This window comes from Lissotriton helveticus, chromosome 2_2 (assembly GCF_964261635.1).
Source record: "Lissotriton helveticus chromosome 2_2, aLisHel1.1, whole genome shotgun sequence".
Classification (NCBI taxonomy): Eukaryota; Metazoa; Chordata; class Amphibia; order Caudata; family Salamandridae; genus Lissotriton; species Lissotriton helveticus.
In genome coordinates, this window is record NC_136060.1 from 417,496,519 (window position 1) to 417,521,355 (window position 24,837).

The 24,837-nt window shown below is 45.8% G+C and overlaps 1 protein-coding gene across 1 annotated transcript in view; it reads right to left on the minus strand.

Moving 5' to 3' along the window:
* The window catches only part of POLR1A (RNA polymerase I subunit A), a 514,608-nt gene that overhangs the window by 225,355 nt on the left and 264,416 nt on the right, over nt 1-24,837 (minus strand). Inside the window, exon 15 of the mRNA XM_078678659.1 lies at nt 23,556-23,705. Within this exon, the coding sequence (XP_078534785.1) occupies nt 23,556-23,705 (150 nt within the window). The remainder of the gene's footprint in view (nt 1-23,555; nt 23,706-24,837) is intronic.

Below are 24,837 nucleotides of genomic sequence, written 5' to 3' on the forward strand. Positions count from 1 at the left end.
ATATCGGGATGCAATGACAGAAACAGCAATATACAACAAGTCAGGCGGCACACTATCCTAAGCATAGATTTTTAGCTTACCTGTTTTTAAGCCACACCCTTCATTACGCCACTTTGTACCCCCTCCCCAGTTTTTTCATCCCACTTAAAGCCCTGAGTGTAGGGAAAGACTTTTCTCCGTATGGAAAGATATTTCCAACACAAGAAAGTTAGATGTACAATTGCGCTTTTTCGCCACACTTACATCTATGGACAATGTAGCGAGGAGTGCAGGAGCATGCGTGGAAGTGTTCAGAATTCTTACCTTTCTGCCTATACCCCTGGAGACTTCACCCAATCGCTTAAAAAGGTGTGCTATAATAGAGCCCAGAGGAACAAAATCGGCGACATTTATGTTTGACAATTTTTTTACACAATGTGAATTGGGCCCAAGAATATGCGAAAATTAAAGGCACTATCAAAAATCCAGCGTGTGGAGGAAGCCAGGGTGCACATGAGGAAGTAAACTTAGGCAGAAAAAGAATTACTACGTTTACAGGCAAAGCAAATATAATGGTTGCTTTATAATTCAATCTTCTATGTCCATGTGTGACTACATTATTAGTGACGGGTTTTTAATAGTGCTTGCCACATACATTTAGGAGTGCATGCCACATACATTTAGGACTACAAGTACCAGAATTCTTAGAGTAAAACAGGCCTGAATAAGTTGCACGTGGAATATGGGAACTTGCGCGCTGGGGTTCCTGTGCGGGAAGGTGGCGCTGGGATGACAACACGAGACCGCAAGTGGCTTCGTAATAGTCGATCATCCACGCAGTGCATGATACAACCCTGGAAGGAAGGCGCGCGCTGCGTCTTTAGTTTTAGGCTCCCGTTGGTCATATTTTGTGAGGGTTCCTCTAATAGATGTAGCACAAACTGCCTTTTAAGGCAGAACATTTTAATGACGATGTCGCGTGCTGGAGACAAAGCCAGCTCACGAGCTAAACCGCGCGCTTCCGGTGCGCACGAGAGCGCTGCGGTGGCGGCCCCGCAACCTCAGACTGGAAACTGGGCCTTCGACTCAAGAAAACCACGCACACAGCAACGAAGAGGCACAAAGCAAAAGGCGGCTTTGAAATAAATAAACGTCGCCAGGTTGAGACATGCGGTGGAGTTAGTCACTCGGCTTTGAGTGGGATGAGAAAAGGTGGGGGGTCGGCGTCGGCCTGATTCTGAGAAGTAAACATTACTGAGGCCAGGGGAAGGGTCAATCGCTGTAATGTTCACTCGGTTAGACTTGTACGCATTATTTTCTGCACATCTCTTTTCCCTCTTTAGCGCCCTCTTTTTACTCTCCCCTAAATGCACATCTGAGCTTCTCCTTCACTTCAACCACAGGGACGTAGCTACCAATGGTGCAGCGGTACCAGTGCCCAAAGACATTAGGGACCCTTGGACCCTTTATTGTTGTATTTTACTAGCTGTCCTGCACTAAGAGGACACATCTGCCTTTTCTGCACTCGGCACCCTTGCAACGCCCCTGTTTCACCGCCCGACAAACACACAACGCACCAACTCACCTGTAAGCATTACGTTTTCTTTTACTTTCGCCTTGTCAATATTTTGACAACTCTGTACCTTCTTCACACACATTTGCAGAAAACCACAAGTGCAAGTGGAATACGAGACCCTTGCTCTATGCAGAGAGACCAAGGATTGGAAGACTATGGGACTTCTCAAGAGTTTGGTGGTTCTACAGCGGTAGCAGTCCTCCACCATCCGCTGGAAGACCACCAAACCCATGGTGCCACCGCCCGTCAGATCAGGAGTGAAATCCTGGTCTGACTGCGGGGGTCTGCAAGGCTCATAGAAGAGCCTATAATGCAGACCACCACCAGCACCTTACTGCATGCGTGGCATACATGCCACAGGGAGGCAGTACATGTGCCCCCTGCATGCACCCCATGGGCCCTGAGGCTGCAGGGGGCCCTACTAGGGTCACCTTAATTGCCTCACCATCATCCTTTTCATGGCAGGCTTTACTGCCATAAAAAGGGTGGTGGTGAGGCAACTCAAAATATGCTTGGCGGTACCTTTGCGGCACTGCCATCATATTTCTGCCACTGACCTTCATAACACCGCGGGAATCTTGGATCCCTGGTGGTTGCAGCGGTCCTGTGGCGGTCCAACTGCTGCAGTTGTAATACTGTGGGCAGACCCGCAGTGCGGCGGTGGTCGGACCGCCACCATGGGTTCGGTGGTCCTATGGGTCACCAAACTCGTAATTAGGCCCTTAGTATTCTGAATAACATTTTGACACAGACCAACAGTGTGAGAAACTCGCACTGCCCTCCGACAACTCCACAGCTCTCATTTGTGGCTTGTTATAATACCTGGGGGTGACTCAGTTCAAAGTATGCCCTATGCAAAAGTAATATACTACACACTAAAAATTCAGAAACACAAAGTCCTGGAAGCTCTCACTGATAGGGGCGCAAGAGTGAGTAAAATATGTGAAATGTAAACAGGAACTAAAGTGTTGCCATGGATTACCTTAACGTTTTTACATTAATTGTTTAGAAATCAATCAGTGTTTTTGACACTAAAATTAAGGAAATTAATATACGGTCTGATAAGCACCCATCTCAATGTCCAAAACAAAGGTCTTGAAATAAAAAAAAACACTTGAGCTTCACTGCAAAACAAAAGCACGGACTGCAAATAAACACGCACAAAAAGTTACTGTCAGCAAATATATTTATGGCAGATACCTAATCTTCTGTAGGTTCTTCAACTTTAGAATATCCCAAACGAAGCGTCAGACTTGGCGGTAAAACTTTGTCGTTGTCAGAAGTTAGCCTGGCATATGATGTCCACTAGTTCTAGTGGGCACCTTGCACCAGTCTAATCGACCCTTATTGATGATGGTTGTAAAGTCAACCTTATAGAAAGGTATCCTAGTGGTAGCATGAACCAGCAGTCTTCAGGCTAAGACTTCAGTAGGCGAGTTAAGCAAGTTGTTTTACCATATATAATCCCTTGAATACCAAATGAAAGGACACCACACAAGGTACATATCAACTATATATGTATTTAATCTAAACACAACCCCTCTGCACTCTTTATGAGGTCAGAGGTAAAAATAAAATACAAGTCACACAGTTAATACACAATAAGTTGCACAGTATACGTTATGCCCTAGGGGCCTCACTAACCATATACTAAGAAAGTGGTATAAGTACCACGTGAGAGTTAGAAAGTAGGCCTGGGGTCTGTAGAATCACTGGGGCTACACTAAGCAACCAAAGGGTAGGGAGTAGGAGGCCCACGGGAGCCGCGTGCAGTGTCTAAACACAGGCGCAGGTTCCCATTGACTTTCTATGGAGTTCGTAAAAGTTACAAAGTTACAAGTTAAGGACACTTACGGATGGACTAGGACGGAACCCTTTTAGACTTAGACACTAGGAGGGCCAATACCCTCGAGACTACCAGAGTACTCGTGTTACCTCACCCACGGAAGCTGGGTGCATAGGTGTCTTTTGATGTCGGGTTTCGTCGTCGTTTTTTTATGGAGAGCTGCAAAGAAGTGCTGCAGGCGACCAGAGGAAAAGTGTCTGGGTGGATCCAAGGGTGGATCGGAGATGTGAAGAACCTGAAAGCAGAGGGGACAGGGTCTGGGTCACTAGCCAGTGACCAGGAAGGAACCAGGCGATGTCGGGTGCTTTAAGGTGAAGAAGGTGAGTTTGTCTCTTCAGCCACGAGGTCCAGGAGGCATCGACGATGACCAGGAGCTGGATTCGAGCTGTCTCACGATGGATCTAGATGACTGCAGCGTCGGTATCCGGATTGGACCCAACAAGCCTTGGCAACCGCAACCCACGCAGGATGTCGAGATTGGCTCTGTTGCAGACCAGCAAGGTCTGTGGCGCTTCTCCTTTTTAGGGAAGCTGGAGCAAGCCTGGAGCAACCAGGATCACAAGTCAGATTCAAGATGGCGATTTCAGGGGGCTCCCTGGCCAACGGGCAAGGAGCCGGGAAGACGTGTCGAGCACAAATGTAAAGGCGGGGCCCACGGGACACTTGCGGAGTGTGGAGGCCTGGGGTTCAGGTCAAATGATGCTCGGGGCTGGGGCTTCTCGTACCCCAATGCAAAACTTACTGAGGCTTCAGTAAAGGAGCGCAGGTAGCAAAATGCAGGATGTGCAAGATGTCCGGTCCCACGTCTCTCGTGTCCGCCATGGGTCTCAGCTTTGCTGTGGATGTGGGTCGGGGTCAGAGAAGTCTGGAAGTCCAGATCTTGAATCGCAGAGTCTTCGGGTTCCGGCGGGAGCCTTGAAACTGCAGACTGGCAAAGTTGCTGTTGGTGCCTGTTTGAACAGGGTGGTCACTCCTTGACCACAAGGGAGATGTCTTCTGTCTCCTAGTCAGAATAGAATGTCGAAGGTCCAAGAGTTCTGTATCAAAGTTTCGTTCCAGGATAATCTAAAGTCCCAGGGAACATAGCTCCTATACTTATACTAAGGATGGGGGCTGGTTTACCTAACTAGGTCCCTCCTATGGGTGGACCTGAGAAGGAGGTGGTTACACCCCTTTCCCTTTGTCCAGTTTCGCGCCAGAGCTGGGGCTGGAGTGCCCCAGCAACTGGTTTGAACCAGGCTATGCATGGAGCACCTTGTGTGCCCCAGGCAGTGTCTAGATGCATTCACTGAATGCAGCCCTCCCTGCCCCAATACACAAAACCCCTTTCTGGGGAGGTGCTGGCACCTCTCTGGACAGGAAACCTATTATCCAGGCCGCCCTTGCTGGAGTTTTCCCCAATACCAGGAGGTCAGACTTGTGTCTGTGGCAGCAGCATCCATTTTGTGATGCTGAGGCTCTGTTTAACTTTAACCGGATAAAGCTGTTACATACATGTCTTTTTCCTCTAGAAGGGTGGAATGCTACCGGGGGGCGGGGGAAGGGGGTAGTATTCCAAAGTGTTTGACACCTTACACAACATGTTTTGATAAAGCCAAACCAAAGTTAGCATTAACCGCGAGGATTATAATGCATTTAAGAGTATATGGTATGGCTATATCATAGAACATTAAATCAATGGGGTAACACCCACAAAATCAAAGGACCTGGGTATCAGTGATATAAACAAAACAACGGCCCTAGACTATTAATTAGATTGACTTAATCCACAGGTTAATTTATAGCTTAGAAATGCGATTCAATCTGCATTTGAGAAGTCAAGCTACATGGGAGAAGAAGGTTAATGAAAAGGCAATGAACACCAAACCCACATTTCAAAATTTGTATTTATCAAAAAACAGGATGACACAATTATTTACATTATCATCAACAATTCAATTAGACGGCGCAAAGACTAAGAGAATTATAGTCAAAGTGAAAAGGGGTGCTCGAGTGGAGAAGAAAGGAGAAAAGTTAGAGCATAGGTTCAATTATTTACAAAAAACAACAATCAAGCGGTATTATTTCCGCTGGTTTGATAGGCCTGTCCAAATTGTTCTGAAGGAGAAAGAAGGGGGGACTATGAGGGGTACAGGCACAAAAATTAAAAAATGTCGACGTTTCGACCCTGGTGCTCTAGGGAATTTTGCTTCCTCGGCTGCGGGTCTTCCTCAGGAACGCCCACTTCATCCACTCAGTCCTGCTGAGTGCAAGTTATGTAGTAGAAACAGTACATCTGGTAACCTCTTTATGTACTCACTCCCCTTAGCTGGCCCATTTGAAAGGCCAACACCACCTTGGGTAGCAAGGCTTGGCGGGTAAGAAGGATCAACTGATCTAGGTACAATACTGTAAAAGGTGGACTATCTGAGAGGGCCTGAAGTTCTCCGACCCTATGGGCTGTCTTTAAAGTGAGAAGTCAAACCGGGCTACTGCATTTCAACTCAAAAGGGGATGCAATTAACCATTAGCTGCTCACTAGGGGTGGGCGGATCTTGCATAGTTGCGCAACGCAAAGCCCTGCTTAACGGTAAAAAATCTCCGCGAGCACGGAAAAGTTCAGCGAACACGCAGAAATGCTTGTTCCGCCCATTCGCAATGTTTTTTTCCTGTTCGCGAACGCTGTTTGCATGCTTGGGGAGAAATAACAAACAAACACGCATTTTGAAAGCGCGAACAAGCCAAAAATTCCACAAAGCTGCGGAAGGCGGGATTTTTGGCAACTCTGCGTTTTCTGCGGAACATGAATTTACCGCCCAGGCCTACTGCTCACACTTTTTATTCCCCAGAGTTGATTCCTTTTTCTGATGCTTGGGGCACTTCGTGCTTGGATGTCAGAACTTTATTTTCACAAAAGACCTCCAGGCCAAAATTTGTATCCTTTGATCACACATGTTGGAGAGTCTAAAGGTACCCAAGGGAATCCAGAAAATAGCCAAAATACAGCAACATTTGTTTTGGGGAAAATAAGAAAATACTGCAGTTCAATAAAGCATATGTAATTTTTTTCTAAAATGGTACCAACCAAAAAGGTTTGCTTGTGTATTGGAAGATCCGAGCTTTAAAAAAACAACCAGATCCGTTAAAGAAAATCTACTCAGTTGCATATTTCTAACGTGTTTAGTCCACTTTACCTATTTTTTGTGGTTTCACCTTCCAGTTTGTAGTGGAAACCGGTAAGAAAACCATAGGTGAACCTAGAAAGCTATACATTTCTGAAAACCAGACAACATTCCAAATTCATTGTGTTGTCAGTTGTGTAAACTCATGGTTTACCCCAAAAAGTAATAGTTTAAATCAAAAATAGCAAACATCTTTTGGAAAAAGAAATAGCTGATAACGTTTTCATCTGTTATTTTTTGCCCTGATGACCAATTTACAAAAGCAATATACTGTTACGTCTGTCAGATCCTTTGGCCACAGAGCTATGCAGTGTGTATTGGTTGTCAAAATACGTGGTACCCAGAGCCATCAACTGAGCTGCAACTGATAATGATTTTTTATTGTGTACCCACTATGCTTCTTATCATACAGTAAAATCTAATGACTGAAAAATGGGTATAAAGGAAACCTAAGTATGATGGAAATATACCCAAGATACCACTTTTTAGAATAGTGGTGATTTGTACAACTCTAAATTTTGGGTTAACCTTACTTTCGTGGAACCCAGAGGGCATTTTGAAAAATGTGTTCTTTCTTGCACTCTGGCTAACATATCCAGATAAAAACAGTACCCCATTTGTGTGGGTGGGCCTAGCACTCAGGTAGGGAAGGTCCCAAAACGCAACACAGAGACATCACATTTTAACCATGAAACCATTTTGGCGATGTGGGTAGCAGTAATATCTGGGTCAGGGCTTAGCTGCCCCCCAGGGAAACCTACTAAACTCAGACATTTCTTCAAACTAGGCATGCTGCGGAGTCACATATCCCAAAAAGGCAAACTCTGGATGCAAGGGAAGCTCTATCTTCGCATCCTGAATTTCGTTAGAAAGTAAAAGAAAATGCAGGTGGCGACCGTCCATTTCCTTTACACTATGGAGATAATGTAGTGAAGGTCAATGGATCATCCATCGCTTTAACGAGGTTAAAAAAGTCAACACGAAATTCAAATCCCACTTAGGAACAATGATAGAGTGGAAGAAAAGAAAGCAAAGTAAACCTTCCAGAAAGCGTGGCATTAGAGATGGTCTAAACAATGACGGCTGGTAAGAAAGACACATGGATCCACGAAGCCATGTGGCCAAGCAGACACAGGACCTGCAGAAACCAGACTTGTGTATGAGTCGGAAATTGGAGAATCATCTTGCAAATAGCCATGATCTTCTGAGGAGGAGTGAAAGCCTTCATGAGGGTCATGCCCTCCTATGAAGGTCAACCACTGCATTGGAGTGAGGTGAGATTTTTGAGTAATGATAGTAAATCCCAAGTTATGGGGAAGAGTCATCCTGAGCTGAAGTTGCACCTCGACCAGCGGTGGGGACTCTGCTTGATCTAGTCAGTCTTCCAAGTATGAAAATACAGGGTCTCCAGACCACCTCAATAAGCTGCCACAACAAATCAGCCCTTTCTTCAAAACACAATACATGGTCGTCAGCCTGAATGGCACAACCATGACCATGAAATCCCACCATGAACTTCAGGTAATGTCTTTGGGCTGGGAGAACTGGAAGGTGAAAATGTGTGTCATGGAGAACCAAGGACGCTAACTGATCTCCCACAATCAGGCCCAGCAAGACTTTGCCCATGGATAGCACCCTGAACTTGCCCTGTGGATAAATGCCGTACTTTCTGCACCTTTCCACATAGATTCAGAGCTCCACTCTCAAGAAGTCTCGTCAGTGACTCAGTGTCACAACGTCTGGAGGTGGTGTAAAACCTCTGTAGGCTCACTACTGCACTAAGTACCAGTGTGCGGGAGAAATTGCAGAAAAAGTTAAGATCCAGCCTTGCGACTGGTTGAATTCAAAAGGTGAGGAATGTGTGGTTAGACATATTCATATGAACAGCACTATCAAGGATGCTCCCAGATATACAGCTATTCTCCATATCCTGATGTCAGCAGGAAATTGGGCTTTTGTTGCAGTGGTCCACCACCCCCCACTTTTGCTAGACAATGGTTGCAAATTTGACTGAAGTGCACTGGGTTCCTACTAACCAGATCCCCAGTGCCAGTGTTCTTTCCCCAAAACAAGTTAACTGGTCAACTGATCCCCACTTGACCAGGCCTTTAGCACAGCTAGAAGTCCCTAGTAAGTGGTAACCCTGGTACCTAGGGCATAGGTACTACAGAGGGTCCCTAAGAGCTACAGCATATATTGTCCCTCTTTAAGGGACCCAGCATCAAACTCATGCAGACTGCAACTGCAGGCTGCGTGACAAGGTGCTCTAAAAATTGAAAACACAACATGGCACACACCGTGTGCCATGTCCCCTAACACTGCATGTAATATTTGTAAATCACCCCAGCAGCAGGCCTCACATACCTAAGGCAGGGTGTATTATATTACACAAGAGGACATAGAGCAGATATGTCCCTGTACTGGCCAGTTCAATTACTGACCGTACAAGTGAACAGGGAAGCCATCTCAAGTTATGTACTGGGCACTGGTCAAAAGGAGTTTCCCAGCTACATAATGACTTCACTGAAACTTATAGTGTTAGGTACCAAACACCTTGTAGTAATAAACCCACACTGATTCTAGTGATGGATTTATTAATACTAATACAAGCACCCAGAGGATACCTTAGAGGTACCCCCTGAAAGCCTACCAACATCTAGTGTGTTGGCTGACTGGTCCTGGCCAGCCTGCCACCACAGACGTGTTTCTGACCCCTGGAGATGAGAGCCCAAATTCTCTGGGGTCAGAAACAATGCCTGCTCTGGCAGGCTGGCAGTTATCTGCATTTCAAGGCAGGAGGCTTCAAAGGCATCCACCGCCTGTGATATGCAAATCTGGCTTCCCCCCAGACAGGGGAAATACCACCCCTTGCCAAGGGCCCAATTGCAGTCGCACAGGTGGGAACATTAGCCAGTCAAGAGTCATATAGAGGGTGTAGTCACCCCTAAGGTAGGTAACCCATTGGCTACCACCTGACCTGTAATGCCCCTAAATACAGTATTTAGGTGGCATCCCTGATGCCAGGTCCTCAGATTTCGACTGACACAAAATATGGAGTGGACAAAGACCTCAGAACAGAGGTCATGAATGACTTGTCACCAACCCTGCCAGCCTGCCTGCTACACCCCACCCTCGTGGAGTAACCGACTTGTCTTGTCTCTGTGCAGAATCCTTAGTAGTAGAGGAGCTACTCCCCTGCAGCCGCAGGCACCAAAAGAAGCAATAACTGGTTCACCGAGCTGCCACTCACCAGGACTACTGACGTGGCAGCTGCCCAGGAAGAGATGGCTGTGCTCCCACAGGTCAGATCCGTCCTCCCTCCAAGTGCTAGGACACCAGAACTGACTGGGGTCATACAATACCAATGCCTGTGGTACTGGACCCCTTGCAGCAATCAAGGCTTGTTGTGTCCAGCCTGGACATCAAAGCTGAGGAAAACCAACATGCACATAGAATGACTTTAGGGACAGTGAGACCCACAATGAAAGTGGCCCAGATGTCCTGTTTACCCCCTTCTGCAGAACCAAAGACAGAGTGAATCCCCGACCGCCGCCACCAAACCTCTGCACCCGCGCCACACAGCACAAGTCCAGAGGAGGTGACGGTGACAATGAGGTCCTGACGCCCACAAATATCGAGCCCATCCTTGGTTCTGGCCAGACTGGACTTCCCGTTGTTGCCTGTAGCCTCTTTCTGCAGGGCCCTGCCAACCACGAGTGATTCCAGCACGCCTCCCCACGCCAATAGACACCACTGCACCCGAGCCCTACAGCCCAAGGAGAAGTGGACCAAACAGTGTACCTGCCTGCTAGAGCATCTCATGGGTCGAGCCTCCCTTTGAGTTCTCCCCGGACTGGCAGCCCAGTCCATGTTTGCAGCCTCTGTTTCACCGGACCCATTTCCATTGAACTGCATTGGGCACCCGACGCTGTAACACACCTCTTCACCCGGACGCACTAGAGCCCCCCGAGGTGACCTGTTGGTGTGGCCTTGGACCTTGCCCCATACTCATCTTAAGTCCCAGAGAACAATCCTGTAAGTTGCTGACAAGTGCCCGAAAGCAGTATATGTTTTCACCCCATAGGATAACATTACAGCTCCAAAAACTGCACTTTTAAAAACTGTAAAAATTCATAACTCGAAAAGTACATACCTGATTCCGCTGATCTTGGTATCCAAATTCATATAAAAAGAGTGTTATTTTTCTAAATTGGAAATGGATTTTTTATTGCGTGTGTGTCTCACTTACTGCCCTTGTGCGTGTAATAAATACTTAGACACTACCCACTGATATACAGGACTGCTCGCCCACACTACCACAAAAGAGAGCATTTGCGGTGTCATTCGTGCCTCTGTGATCCAGCTGGGGTTTGTTTGGACTCTTTACACAGTGTACCTCATTTTGGTCCACTGTATAAAGAACCAGCTTCCTACAGCAATCACCTTGATCTTGTCTTGCTCACACTTGTGTGAAGCTTGAGATAAACACTATTAATGAGCCTACTCTTGTGAAGTAAGTGGAGGGATTCAAATAGGTATATAGTTTACCATCAGGAGACAACATCTGGGGTGTCTTTAAGAAAAGAAAAGTTCCTGTGCCTTTCACCTTTTAGTTCAGAGATGAAGTCATTTACAGAACATAGTGCTGCAATAGCAACAAACATCAAAGCACAACTCAATGTAAACCAGAAGCCTTGAACTCCATGTGAGAGCACAATAATGTGCTGACTGCTCTGGCAAAAGAGAACAATAAACACAATAACAATGTTATAACATCAATATTTACATACATTTGTCGGACACTAAACCGGAAAAATGTGGCGTATATTACTAAATAAATAACCCACCCACAAAAGAGGAAGTCCTTTGCTATTCACAAACTGCACTTGTAATTCTACTACAGTAAAAAGTTCCCCAAACACTAGTAAATGTACTCCAGCTCAAAGCTGGAGTGAGTCCAGTATCACACATGGCCAATACCCGGTACTGCAACACCCTCCCATGAAAGTCAAAGGAGGTAGTAGAGAGTTAAAAAACACACCCATAGGAAATAATGTTAAATTACATTATTGAAACTATTTTAAAATACAAATACATTTATTGTTAAAAAAGACAACTGTGAGTGACTCAGCTCAATGAGAAAGTAAAATAGATCTATTGCGGACAAGAACTAGAGTTTTTTTTTGCAATGATCACATTTGAAACATTGTCTACTCAACGGACGTGTGGCAAAACCTATATTTATTTATAGCACTACACCGACACAACATTGTAATCCTCATCTTCATTCCCACCCAATGCTTGTACTTCTGTTGTCTACCTTACTCTATTCAATCTTTTTTTGTTAAAATCTATTTTATTGTTTTTTTGGTTTTAACAAAATTTCCCAAAGAGGAGAAGGGTGATGCAAATGATATACAAGGATACGGTGAGTGAGGCAGGCATTCGTTAGAATAAGAGAGGGAGACATAATTTAAAGCTCTGGAAAAAGGTTTACAATGACATTTTTGATAAACACGCTACTAAATCGCCGTACATTTAACCTGCACATTTGACTATCAGCGACAATGCCACGGATGAGGGCCCTCAGCAGGTCAATGGTCAATGGCATAGCAAAACATTACCGCATTAAAAGAAAATAAGAGAGGATTAAAAATAAGGCTAAATAACAGTGATTCAACCCAGCTTGGCTTTCCCCGGCTCCCTACCACCCCCATCAATCCCCAATGAGAAGAGAAATATGAAAATATCAGTGTGTGCAATTCCCATTAATGTTCATTGCAGCAAATGTTTAATTGAGTGGGGCTGACGCTAACCCTACATTACTGTCTCAACTACACAGGGTATCTCAGTACATTCGGGTATCATGTCTGCCCAGTCACCTCTGTTGCCACGTCCTCATGCCCAGAGTCCAGCATATTATCTTGTCAAACATCATGCAATATGGTGTCCCAGTAAGTGGCAATAGGTGTCTTACATAGCCCCAAATGTTCTCTCTGTGTAATGCGACGCTTTCAGTCTGGGCTACCACCAGCAGTGACTGCCGTCATACCAGCAATGGGGGCGGTTCAGGCGATTTCCATTGCCTGGTGATCAATCGTTTGACTACTATCAATCCCAGGTCTAGGAATCGGGGCGTGACCTTGTGTCGCTTGCTCTTATGAATGAGCCCTAAAATGCATACCTACCACGTGTGTAGGTTTGTGCAACCAGAGTACGTGGCTAGTTTAGTAGTGACATGTCGCCAATAAGCATGAAGGTGAGTACATGCCCATAACATGTGTAGGAGATCTGAGTCCAGCAAATGACATCTAGGGTAGCATGGGTCTGTTCACCAATAATATCTGATGATTTTTGCCGGCATGAGATATGCCTGCTGAGTAATGTAATATTGGATAAGGCAGAAGATACTGTATTGTGAGGTACATGTAGGGTCTCTCAGCACATCTTCCCACTTGTCGTCAAGAGCTGCAAACAGTGAGGTGTGGAGCAGGAACAAGCCCAGAGGCAGTCCCTCCTTGTTCGCCAATGTATTATAGGGTACTAACTCGCGGTCTCGATAAAAGTCTCCTAGAGAGTGCAGTCCAGCGTCAAGCCAAGTTGCGATCTCAGCTGACGAGGTGATTACATCGCCTCTGGGTGAGCCTGTATCGCAGGTACATATGGTGTTATGGACCTTGTAAGGTATAAGCTATGACGGTAGCAGTTATATGCAACCCCTGTTAGGAAAGGCTTTGGTGGCATCCCGCATGCGCAAGGATGAAAGAGTCAGAGCCCTGCCGATCGGGTCCAGGCCAGGGTCAACGCTGCAGTGTCGGATAGCTGCATATTTGGTACTGGGATACCGCCTTGATCTGTGGGAAGGTACAGTTTTGCTAGTGCTACTCTACACCGAGATTTGTTCAATATGAACTCCCACATGAACCCGTCTAGGGCTTTGGTGTATGGGGGTGCGAGATAGAGGTAAGTTAGTGAAGAAATAGAATAGTCTAGGTAAGGCCACCATTCTGAGAAAAGTTACCCATCCCATGGTGGACAGCGGAAGTGTGCGTCAGAATGACATTTGGGATGGGAGGGCAGTGGTCGCCCTTTTGAGACTGCAGTCAAACAAGTCAGCAGTTTGATGGTATATCCAGACCCCTAGGTAGCGAAACATGTTGGGTTGCCATTCAACTGGGACCCCATTGAGAATGAGTGCAGGATCAGAAGAGGAGGGGGTAAAGGAAAGTAAGCCTAATTAACCCGTAGGCCAGAGAGGGCGGCGAACTCTGTAAGTGTTGCAGCGAGGGCATTGGGCACCAGTCTTGTGTCCCTAAGATAAATGAGGAGGTCCTCAGAGTATAATGAGATTGCATGGAATTCATCTCCCAGTGGGGTGCCCCATTAGTCCCCCTGTGCCCGGATTGCTAAAGCTAGGGGTTCTATGGCCAAAGAAAAAGCAATGGGGAGAGCGGGTTTCCCTGGCAGGTGCCTCAGTCTATTGGGATATGGCTGAATATGTAAGACACTGTTTTGACATGAACTAGAGGCTTAGTGTAAAGCAGTTCAATTAATTGCAGGATGCGTCCTCTAATACAGTAACGAGGCAACACATCAAAAAGCCCTCTACGACAACTTCAGCGAACCAACGACAAGCCCCAACCCCCCACACACCGCCGCCGATAAGCTGACCATCGCGTCCTGTTATCCCGCTACTGTCGAATTCCTCACAGCTACCATGAAGGAAACCGACTCAGGAGCCCCAACGGACCGTTGCCCACCACACATCGTCCACAGGAACGCCACCATCATTGCACCCAAACTTGAACGCACCAATAACGCCTCCCTCAGATCAGGCATCTGCCCAGATGACTAGAAACGGGTGGAGGTCAAACCCCTCCTCAAGAAACCGCCGGCTGACCCAACAGACCTGAAGAACTACCGGCCCATCTCTCTCCTCCCCTTTGCGGCCAAAGTCACCAAGAGACTCGTAAAGGCCCAGCTGACAGCCTTCATTGAAGAGAATTCCATCCTGGAAGCCTCCCAGTCTGGATTCCGCAGCAACCACAGCCCCGAGACCGCCTTCCTTGCCGGCACCGACGACATCCGCATGCTACTCGACCAGGGACACACCGCGGCCCTCATCCTTCTAGACCTCTCTGCAGCCTTGGACACCGTTTCACATCACACTCTCGCAGCCTGACTACACGACGCGTGTATACAAGAAGCCTCCCTCGACTGGATCCAATCCTTCCTCTCCGGCAGAACCCAGAGGATCTGACTCCCTCCCTTCCTCTCCAAACACACGGAAATCAACTGCAGAGTACCCTAGGGATTTTCACTCACCCCCACACTCTTCAACATCTACATGGCCCCCCTCGCTACCATCATCAAACAGCATGGGCTCACCATCGTATCCTACGCCGACGACACCCAGCTCATCCTCTCGCTCACGAAGAATCCCGAAGACACCAGACTGTTTCCAGGAAGGTATGAAGAACGTGGCAGCCTCTATGAAGGACAGCTGCCGGAAGCTAAACTCAGAGAAGACAGAGGTCCTCATCCTCGGTCCCTGCACTTCCGCCTGAGACAACACCTGGTGGCCCTCTGCCCTCGGGAGCCCACCCATCCCTACAGACTACGCTCGGAACCTCGGCATCATCCTTGACTCCTCCCTCTCCATGAACCGCCAGATCCACGCCGTCGCCTCCGCCAGCTTCAACTGCCTTCGCATCCTCCGCAAGACCTTCAAGTGGATCCCCCCGACTGCAGAAGGACCGTCACCCACGCATTCATTACCAGCAGACTGGACTACGGCAACACCCTCTAGCCGGAATCAACAGAACTCTTCTGCACAGACTCCAGACCATCCAGAACGCCGCAGCCAGACTCGTCCTCGGGACACTGGGCCATGAGCACATGACCCAACACCTACGAGACCTCCACTGGCTCTCCGTTGAGAAGAGGGTCACCTTCAAACTCCTCACCCACGCCTACAAATCCCTCCACAACATCTGACCCAAATACCTCAACGAGAGAGTATCCTTCCACGCACCCAAGAGAAACCTCAGCTCCGCCGACCTCGCCCTGGCAGAGGTTCCCCGCATCACAGCCAAAACCTGTAACAAGCTCCCTGTGGACATCAGACGCTCCCTGACCCTGCACACGTTCAGGAAGGACCTCAAAACCTGGCTTTTCGGCTGACCCGGAGCCGCCCGCCCTCCTCCTCCCTCCCCCTCCCAACCCCAGCGCCCTGAGATCCTCACGGGTGAGTAGCACGCTATATAAACCTCTGATTGATTGAAGATGCCTTGTAGAATTCGGCTGGTGGGCCGTCAGGACCTGAAGACTTGGCTCTAATAGCCCCACTGATTTCTGATAGAATTATGGGTTCGTTCAGTACTTCGCATTGTTCAGGTGTGATTTTGGGAAGGTGGATCACAGAATGAAAGGCCTCTAGCCGATTCGGGTCAGCGTCTACCACCGACTTGTAAAGTAAGGTGTAATGGCTATTTAAATCCGCATGTATTTCGTGTTTGGTGTGAAGGCGCTGCCCCATGGACGAGTTGAGCATGAGAATGAGCTGTCTCACCTGGGCCTTCCGTATCAACCACGCAAGTAGTCTACCCGTATGGTCGGACGTCGCAGGAGTGGACGAGGAATGCGCTGCATAGTTTAGGCACCGGAGCTGCTCCAGTAAGAAAATGTATGTTCACAACGTGCTTCGGCCAGCCACTGGACACAGTCTGGGTCTGTTACAGACTGTGTTTCGAGACGCATGAGAGTGCGGTCACTTTAAAAGCCTTCCATTTGTTTGTTAGTGGCGGTGTTAGCATTAAGCTAGAAATATTCTGCTGCGGCTGTGCCCATATTCGTGAGAAAGGAAGGGTGCAGTGGGCTGGAGCCGCCATGTATGTATAGCTGGTAAGTTGTCCCCTCATGTAAGTTGTAAATATTGAGGATTATGGCCCGAGTGGGTGCGACCTAGTGGGAAACAGATGTAGGGACCCAACAAAACGATCACGCCCAACATGTAAACTGTGTGCAGAGGAATAAAAGGAATACACGCATGTGTGTGAGTTATATACTCGCCATATGTCTGCAAGCTGCCAATGTGAAAGGCAGTCAGGGATTGCCTGTGCATTTGAGGTGACTGGTGTATGCGACAAAGGGGGGAAGGAGCGGACTCGGGCTATGTCAATCACAGAGTTAAAATTATCTCCCATGAGCCATGGGATCACAATCCAGTTGGACAATTTGTTAGGCAGTGGATGCAAAAACGAGGGTTGGTCAGTGTTTGAGGCAAATATTGTTCCTAATAAGAGTCGCCGTCCAACTAAGTGTTCATGCAGTAGTTCTATTAGAACTATCATAGTAAACTATTACTTGTTTATAATGCGTTCTGTTGCTCTGCTGATATAAGCACATACATAGACCAGCCTTGAGAACAATGTCTCGCAACAAAGGAAATACCACAATACATATGGAGGCTACTATTTCAAATGTGGATTAAGCCAAAACTAATAACAATGAAAAACAAACTTCACAAATGTAAGATATCACAGGGCCATGATAGTTTTATTTCTCGCTTCTCACGGAACGGATGAACAAGAACATGCATGTCATCATGACTAATAGGAGTACATGGGTTTGTTGGTTTCCAAAGTTATGAAATACATTTCTTAAATGAGGTTTGTGGTTCTAACACATCTGAAAACATGTTGCTCAACTGACAAATGACAAGATTGACTGTGCCGAGTGTCAAACCACAACTAGAAAGCTTTTACAACCACAGAGCAGGAAACCGCATTAGTATAGCTCTAGGAAGATGCCATTCTCACTGTGGAGGACGATGAGCTCCCCATTGCTTGCAGTGTAAACTTAGCTTGTACTGTGAGGAGCAAGCCCTCTTATTGGCCAAAAATCAAAAGGTTTTTACTTGCAGTTCTGAACATTTCACCTCTTGTGGGTGTGTATATATTTTAATTATTTATTTGAAGAGTTTTATATAGCGCGAACATGGCCCTCGCGGTTATCAGAGCGCTTTACAATTGTTAGAGAGGATATAGTTATGTAATGAAACATGTAGAAAAATTAGAATAATTAGAGCATTACAAGATACAGCAACCCCCCCAATAAGGGGGTGGTGACCTTTCAGTGTTGTGATCAATAGATTAAACTAGACAATACCATAATACACACATAGTAAAATGGGTGTCATAATCGAGAACAGTACAGTCTGAGACAACACCCTGGCTGAGGGTGGTATTATCTCAGTGTTAGAACAATTAGATCAGGCAGAACAAAAACATAAAAGCAAGCAGTGATCATAATATCATACTGTAGGACAGTAAAGGATACTTCCCCAATAAGGGTAGGGTCCCCTCAGTGTTGAAACAGAGAACTCATAAGGACAATAGTGGAACAGGCTAGCAGTAATCTTAAGGTGTGATTGATGAGTATAGACTGCTTGGAAAGGAAGTTACTAGGTAGAAATCTGCTCATGAGTAGGGACACAAAACTTCTTATGGTTTTGAAAATCTGAACCGCTCTGTGCAATTTTATTTTTGCTGACTTGCCTTGGCTTTAAACATGTTTTAGTACTCTGGATATGCCCCATGTTGTGTTTATAAGTTTGAGCGAAGACCATCCAAAGTACTGGTTTGGTGGGGGGTGAGGAGGGAGGTTGTGCACCCAAAGTAAACTCTCACATATAGAAGAGAGAGAGACACTGTCTGTCGCACCTATATCCATGGTTAATGGTAATAAAAAAGACCCATATTGGTTAGTGTGCATAAAATAGACGTTGCTTTTGTTTATTTATTTGAAGACACAATCTAGGACAGTAAAGGATACATCCCCAATAAGGGTAGGGTCCACTCAGTGTTGAAACAGAGAAATCATAAGGACAATGGTGGAACAGGCAAGCAGTAATCTTAAATTGTGGTTGATGAGTATAGACTGCTCGGAAAGGGAGTTAATAGGTAGAAATCTGCTCATGAGGGATAGTTTAACTACTTTCTTGAAGGATGTGTTATAAATCGAATGTCCACATCTTAGCAACAGATGCCTGAACCTCGCCTAAAAAACACCTTGACTGGTTGGAACCCGTTATTTCTCTGCCTGACGGCACAAAGTTCCAGAAAAGCACTGAAAAAGCTTGGTGTAGCATTTATTCTATCCTGGCTGGAGATGTGTCAGGAATCATAGAAACAGGTGTAAAACCCACGGCTGAACACAAAAAACAACATATTCCTGAAAAGGAGGTACAATTCTGAATTCAGCAAGGGGTCAATTGTGTAGCTCGTTCATCGCCTTGCCAAAGAAGATAATAGTTTAAATTAAAAAACTAAGGAAATAAGTAGGAAAACACTGAAATAGGTGACAATGTTTGCATCAGCAATTTTTTCCTTAGGGGCGCTTGTAGGAAACTGACATTTTGTTGCAGTTGTCTCCCCACATTTTGCCCCCCGTTTAGGTCTCGCCTAACGTCGCAGCGCATGCGCTGCTAGCTCTGCGAGATCTATTGTCGGGTCGCTTTTGGAAGTGGGGTGGAAGCTCCGCCTCTGCTTTTCATTAGCGCGCATCACAGTTTATGCTTTTGATTTGCTGTGAGGCTTTTTGGTCCCCTCCCTGTCTCTTTTCTGGATTGCCCACCAGGACTGGAGATTTTGCTCACGCACAGCGTCTCTTATGCTCGCACACGCGTCACCTAACTCCATGCCACCATGGAGACCGTCATTAGCATGGCTCAACAAAGTAAATGCGAAATGCACACAACCGGATATATTTTTTTAAGCAGCGTAGCACGCCATGCTTCATCTTATTTTTTTTTATAAACAGCGCAGCTCGCAATGCTTTATATTGAGTTTATTTTAAACATTGCGGCATGCTTCAGCTTCAACAATGGTGAATGCAAGTTTATTTTCTTATGCACGGCTCGCCCAACTCCATGCCACCACGGAGACAATCATTAGCATTGCTTAACAAAGTAAGTGCCTACACTAATCATCAATAGAACTCATGCAGCTGCTCTGATTCTGCACGCAACCTAATATTGTTATTTTTTTTTTTAAACGCCACACTTTATATTATTTTTTATTAAACAGTGCAACACGCCGCACTTCAGCTTCAACAATGCTGGCTGCGCCTTTCTTTTCTTCTGCGCCGCTCACCAAACTATATTTTAGTCCTTCACTCACTCATCACGAGTCCTGTTCCATGTCACAACCCCCCATCTGTCCCCATCTGACCCCATCCCGCTTCCCCACACTCACCCCCACCCATGCACTAATCATGACACCTTGAGGAGGTCGCTCACTGGCACAGGCTTTTCGGCCCCCTCCACGCTCACTTGCCATGGCCAGGCTGGTATAGCTGACGGCTCTGCTGCATCCCACACTTCAACAACGGCGACCGTGTATTTCATTTCTTCTGTGTGGCTCGCCCAACTCCATGCCACCACGGAGACAGTAATTTGCATGGCTTAAATAAGTAAGTGCCTCCGCTGGTCATCGAGAGCTCTCATGCAGCTGCTGTGATTACTGGTGGGGTTGACTCTAATGTAATGCATTCTGCATGTGTTTTTGTGTGCGTTCACTCAGTTATCTGGTAGGCTGACCGTACTGTGTGCGTGCGTCCCTTTTGTGAATGCTGTACATGTAGTCTCCTGTGTGAGTGTTTATGTGTCATCTGCTCTGGGTGCATGCCACAAGCATTGTGTCTTGTACTTTCCGTTATCCGTGGGCATGATGCATCTATGCCCAGAGTAGGTGAACAAGGTGATCTCTGTAGGCTGTTTGCACACTCCATGTGTGCTATGTCTGTAAACTATGATTTCTCTGTATGTGCACTGTGTGTATGTTCGTGCACAGTTAGCTGTTGTGTACATCCACACAAAAGGAAACAGAAACCACGTCTTTTGTGTTATGGGTGTAGATTCTAGTTCCCTGTTGCATTCTGGTACGTGTAGTTTTCCCTCCAGTACCCCATTTTAAAAGCAAAAAAACAATTTGTGCGACAATTCCAAGGCACAAGCATGGCTTTGGAACACACTTTTTCTTTAAATAATCACTCCACTGCAAACAAAAAACATAATTAAAAACATTTGTCATTTACTAAGACAATAACTCTAACTTTCACAAATGCGAGACCTATTGCATTGCAAATGCTTGTTAACTACTAGATACTGGTTATTAACTCTGACAGTGCACTGGGACCTGCACTTAGACCTCAGTGGCAGTGCTTTTCCCACTAAAACAAGGTAATATGCCCTAATTGTAACACAATTGGCACACACTTTAGCAACCCTGTAAGTCCCTAGTAAGCAGTACCCCTGGTACCTAGGGCATGGGTGCTAAAGAGGTTCCCTAACGGCTGCTGCATTATTATATAAGGGCTGCAAGTGCACTATTCCACCCTAAAGGACCCTCACACAAATTGCATGCAGGCTGCCATTGCAGGCTGCATTTCATGCTGCAAACCGTGAGTGAAACCACGACATGGCACACTCACTGTGTGCCATGCCAGCGTCCCTGCATGTAATATATGTAAGTCACACCTACAGCAGGTCTTGTAGCCCTAAGGAAGGGTGCACTATATTACATGTGAAGGCATATCTACATGAGCAGCTATGTCCCTGTGCTGTTTAGGTCAATTACTAGATGGTACAGGGAAGCCATTTTAAGTACATGTACTGGGCACTGGTCATTAGGAGTACTACTCAAGTACTACTGAGCTGCTAAATTGGTGGCAGTTAAGGACTGGGTATTTACTGATCGTAGTGAACCAGCCTACCAAGTAGATAGAGAGGCTATCGGTCGCAAAGGTCATGTGGCAGTAGGTCAGGAGACCTCCTGTTGCATACCCAGACCCGTGATCCGCATATGGAGGGAGGCCACCAACTATTTCGGATGGGGGAAGAAGCTCACTAACCAAACCCCCTTCTATGGGACAGCGACGTACTGCAAGAGGTGGGTGGCCTGAAATGTTTTCGAAGTGGGACTTGATTGGCATTGAAAGCTTGGGGGATTTCTGGAGAGTGCAAGTGCCAGCTGCGATGGAGGTCCTGCAACAGGAGTATGTACTGACAGAGACTGAGCGGTGTAGATACTTACAGATTGGACATGCCCTTAGGAGACATATAGTAGAGGAAAAACAACTGACGGAGGCAACGCCGCTTGAAGACCACCTTCTCATGGAGCCTATAACTGATAAAGCCATATCTATAGTCTACTAAAAAATAATCAATACCCCGAGCCCATGATGGCATTGAGAGAGGCATAAGTAAGAGACCTAGGTGATTTGGATGAGGACGACTGGAGAGAGGCCCTCCAAAGTCTGCAAGAGGTTGTTATCTATATCTGTTTTCGACTGGTGCAGCAGAAAATCCAGCACAGATCATACTTGTCTAGAGTCCTACTTCAGAACATAGGAAAGGGGAACTCTGCTCTCCGTTTGCAAGGGCGTGGGCAAGAAGACACATTCTTTCACATCCTTTCGGAGTGTCTGATCTTACAGCTATATTAGGGAGGAGTGATTCGGAGAATGACTCTAGTTTTAATTATGCAGGTTCCCCTAGACACGAAATGACTCCTTTCGACTACGACAGGGGAGGTGGGCTGGACAAAACATCAAAAGATCTGGTTGGTGGTTGCAGCAGGGGTGGTTAAACGTAATACTGTGTGGAGCAGGGGCGCTGCAACTCCCACTTGTATAGAGGACTGGGAGCCCAACTTAAGACTGGTGCCAATGGACAGAGCAGGTGGTCTATCAAAGCAGGGGCTGCTGGAAGAAGTGGGAATATGTGTGGGATAACTGACACAACTGTTGAGGGTACTGAGTACGGCTAACACGGAGCTGCACTAATCCACCTGCCCTTGCCCCCACCCCAGCACCTTGGGCGCTACTCACGGATGAGTAGCACGCTTTACAATTCCCTGATTGATTGATTGAGTGGAGGCGGGGAGGGAAGGATGTACAATGTTGCTTGGAAGTCTGCTATCTCTATATACTACAAAATGTCATTGGCCATAAAGGCTCCATTTCAAATGTATACTCATGCTTCACTTCTGCAATTTGCTAGTTTAATCAAAATGTGTACTGAATGTTCACTATCATGTCATTCCTGTACCTACTGTATGCTGAGCGATGTTTCAATAAAAAGAGTTTACAAAAAAATAATGAATGTTGGAAAAGCTAATTTGTTTAATTTTGTGCATGATGTTAGCCATGGGATTGTCCAGTATTCGCTGAAAACTGTGCAGTCCTGCTTGAGTAACCGAGGTACTCTCAGTGCTTGCATTTGTCATGTGCATACTATGTCATTATCTTGATCTTGCATTCTTCTTTGCAGGACTAATTTTACAATTTGAGATCACTCACTCCACAGTTGATCTGATTCGAAGAAGCAGGATTTATTTTTCTTAATAAGGATCAAGTGAGTCTTTTGCGTTCCCTGCACTGTCTCACGCAGGTCTGTTTTGGAAAGCTGAGTGCAGTTAGATGCCTCCAAGATGACTGCTGGGCCTTCTTGCAGGATTTCAGGATCTTGCAAGGACTGCTTGTGATCAGCCATTAGCTACCGACTGTACTAATTGGTTTTAACTTGAAATGCACTACATTAAACTACAAATAAATAAATGTTACTAGAACCCAAACTAGATGCTTGGCACTGGACAATGGAAAAGTGTACCCTGTCCACCCAGGTATATGCCCAATAAAACTATACTGAATCAACTATACATTAACCAGGCTCCAGGTTATATACCCAGTCTGCGTCAGAAGAGACCAATGAACCAACTCCACGCATTACAATACCACACTAAAGGGAATTATCACTGGCACACTATACATGAACCTGTTAGCATAACCTAACATAAAATCTGAGTGTATCAAGATCATTTAAACATCAATCACACCACAGCAATGCAATGTTGTAAACAGATGAATCTTAAAAACAATAATGAATCTGTGTTGCTGAATGTACCTTAAGAGCTTCTTTAAGAGTACCCACCTGAGATTCACTCATGGTCTCGGGGTCGAATCCAGGAGTCGGGCGAGGATGCTCCTTCACCCATGCCTTCCCACTAATTTTGGCACTCCCCGTCAAATTGAGTGGAACGTGATGTTCTGGGATGACATTTAAAAGCAGCGTGGAAACGACCTGAAAAAATAAGAGGTTTTAAACACTTTATCAAACCTTCAATAAAAAAAGAGTCAACAAAATGATTATGCTTAATGAACAACATTAATTGCAGATGACCGAAGTGTTCAAAAAGAGGCTTGAGATTTGTATGAAAGTGTTAGAATCTTGCAAAAGAACAGCTAGGCAAGTAGAAGCTTTTTTGATTCCCTATCAGAAATGAAATTTTGATCAAATCAAAATATTCTAGGTTAGCTGGTCTCTGAGACAGTGACACGCAACTGTCTTGAACTTTAACAGCATATCAGTGAAACTTTGTTTTGTTAATGCAGAAAATGTGCAGGCCTTACAACCCAAGATGATATGATCTAGTTCGTCCATCCCAATTCTAGGGAAGGCCATTGCCTTTAACTATACAACTGAACACATTATTTGGTATAAACAATCTCTGTTCAAAACTGCAGTCATGATTCTCTTCTGGCTGTGGCACCCGAACTGCCACCTTATGAATTGAAAATGATGTGCTTTGTATACCAAGCAAAGGCAAGGCATGCTTAGTTATTCTCCCCAAAGTGAACATGGCCTTCAACACCATGAATCATTACACCCTTCTTACTATGACAAAAATGCATGCAGTCGGTGGAGGCCAAGTGTTCAAATAGTTTAGATACTATCCTAAATGTCGCTACAAACTTGTAAACAAGCATGCAATATTAACCTTAAATCCAAGGTGGTCCAGCAAGGCTCTATCTTGTCCTCACATTCTTCAATATCTACAAGGATCCTTTAGGGAATTTACATTCAACTTGGACATATCCATACATCACTAAACTAGATGGCACTCTCTACAAAGTCCAGGAATAGATGGCTGAAGTCCTTCTAAACATAACTCTACAAACTCTGGAGTAATTTTCCTCTACTCTTCTTTTCCTCAGTGGGTGCTCACCCACCCAGGCATGGCTGTAATGAAGTGATGCAGATAATATACGCCTTCGGGTCATGTCAATTTTACAGGCCTGGTGCATTTGTATAGCTATGATTACAGGAAGAAAGCAGTGTGGTGTATTGCTTCATTTATGTGATACCCCATGTAAAGATGCATCCTTATTTATTTCAAGAAGTACCTTTATGCTTAATATCAGAGAATTGTGCT